This window comes from Gastrolobium bilobum, unplaced genomic scaffold (genome assembly GCF_033153095.1).
Source record: "Gastrolobium bilobum isolate Gb01-03AN ecotype WA unplaced genomic scaffold, APGP_CSIRO_Gbil_v1 utg1030, whole genome shotgun sequence".
NCBI classification, from domain to species: Eukaryota; Viridiplantae; Streptophyta; class Magnoliopsida; order Fabales; family Fabaceae; genus Gastrolobium; species Gastrolobium bilobum.
This window is the reverse complement of record NW_026898359.1, coordinates 166100-167995: the sequence shown is the minus strand read 5'-3', so window position 1 is coordinate 167995 and position 1896 is coordinate 166100. Positions and strand designations below refer to the sequence as shown.

Genomic DNA, 1896 nt, shown 5'->3' with positions numbered 1-1896 from the left:
AAGGTAATCGATTAAAGAGGGGCAGATTGGTAGATAGTTTCGAATCAGGGGCAAAATAGTTATTAATTAATTAATAAGGGGCAAAAGGGTGAAAAAGCCCTTTAAATACTGTTAAATTAAATTAAAAAATATCATCTGATACAATTTAAGTCAAATATCATTAATCATTAACAATTATCCTTTCTCCTCTCTCTCCTTAGCTTCTAATATCAGAGTCCCACTTGTCATTGTGCGTAAAATTAAATGGTCGACTTAGTTTTACCAATGAATTATTCCGAGTGACCAAATCCACCCTCCCCCACCTCACCTCACCTCAGTTGACTCTTTTTCTCTTACTCAGCCGTCTTATTCGTAATTACCTTTTCTTCTTTGTTATGTTCGGAGTTGATTCCTATTCATCACTTGCAATAAAAACGCTTCTACATATCCATTCATTCCTACCTTCTCTACCTAGCCGTCTTCTATCTGCTTCTTGGTTTGTTTGTTTGCTTGTTTGTTTTTTCTTTTTCTTCCCCTTTGTTTTTCTAACAAATCATTCTGATGATCTAGAAATTTTGGGGCTTGGCTTGTGTCTTTACTTATGATGTTGGGCAAAAGCTTTAGACAAGTTGCGGTGACATATCATCACCATCACCACCACCATGGAAAAGAAGTCATTACCAAAGATATACCAAAAGGGTGCATGGCAATCAAGGTTGGTCAAGGCGAAGAGCAACAGAGAATAACGGTGCCCGTGAGTTACCTCAACCACCCACTGTTTTCTCAGCTGTTGAAGGAGGCGGAGGAAGAGTATGGTTTTGCTCAGCAGGGAACCATAATTATACCTTGTCAAGTGCAGGAGTTTAAGCATGTTCAACACATGATTGATAGGGACAGGTCACTCCAACAACAACAACAACACCACCACCACCTCGTTGGCTGCTTCAGGGCTTGATCACATATAGCTCTATTAGAACTTCCAAGTCTCTAGGTTATCTAGTGGAACTTTAGGCTATGTAAATTTCGCTTGTTTCTTTATTATTATGGACAGGGGATAGGTCCCTGAAAATTCATGTATATGAGCTAGAAAACGATGAACAGAAATTTATTGCGTGCAATTGTAAAAATTTTCCCAATAATTTTGTCTTATCATCTGTAATATGGATAGTTTAAAAAAATGAAATCCTTTTCTTTCTTTCTTTCTTATATTTGATTTTTTCTTTTCGATTCTTTTTTCCTTTCCTTTGTGTTGAAGATGAATTTAATGGGAATGTCATTGTCTATTGTGAGGTGGCCGGAAATGAATGAAAATGGTTCCACAATATCAACTTGCTGCAAACAGAAATGGATATTTTCCAGGTTAGACAGATAATTATGATGTATTAGAGGCCCACGAATGCAAAATATCTTTTGTTTGATAAAAATTGGAGTACATAGCGAAATAAATTACTCCAATTACTAATTTATTAAAGATTAGATGAAATAAAAGATCGAAGCAGAACCATCCGTAGCAGAGCATAATGAGATTCTTATGATAGGAACATTGCTACACACCCTATTAATCATACCATCAAGTAACAAATCCTGATATGTGGGCGTGAGAAAAATATCTAAAATTATGGAGCCTGCAAAAATAAAAATCAATATTGTATATATTAATTAAAATCGATCTAATCTAATTTGAGATCATAACCAAGTAGATTTGATAATAGTTGCAGGCCACTGCAATCGATTATTAAAACCTACACACGATATATTGAAACACCATGGAAGAAGAGGGTTACGGGGTAGCCTTTCATTTGAGGAGGCCCTAGACATCTTTAATATTAATATTAAATTCTGTTATCTTCATAACAGTGCTTGAGTTAGAATATGATGAGCCGAAAAAAAGATAATATTATATTGAACTATTAAATA

The 1896-nt window shown here is 35.1% G+C and overlaps 1 protein-coding gene across 1 annotated transcript; it reads left to right on the top strand.

Annotated features, from left to right (window-relative positions):
• The first annotated feature begins 257 nt into the window (after nucleotides 1–257).
• LOC133315290 (auxin-responsive protein SAUR32-like) lies at nucleotides 258–1109 on the top strand. Its single transcript, XM_061516889.1, has one exon. The coding sequence runs from the start codon at nucleotides 581–583 to the stop codon at nucleotides 932–934; it is 354 nt and encodes a 117-aa protein (XP_061372873.1). The 5' UTR covers nucleotides 258–580; the 3' UTR covers nucleotides 935–1109.
• Nucleotides 1110–1896: the final 787 nt, after the last annotated feature.

Coding starts and splice junctions, on each gene's coding strand:
- LOC133315290 (XM_061516889.1), top strand. CDS start 581: ATGATGTTGGGCAAAAGCTTTAGACAAGTTGCGGTGACATATCATCAC.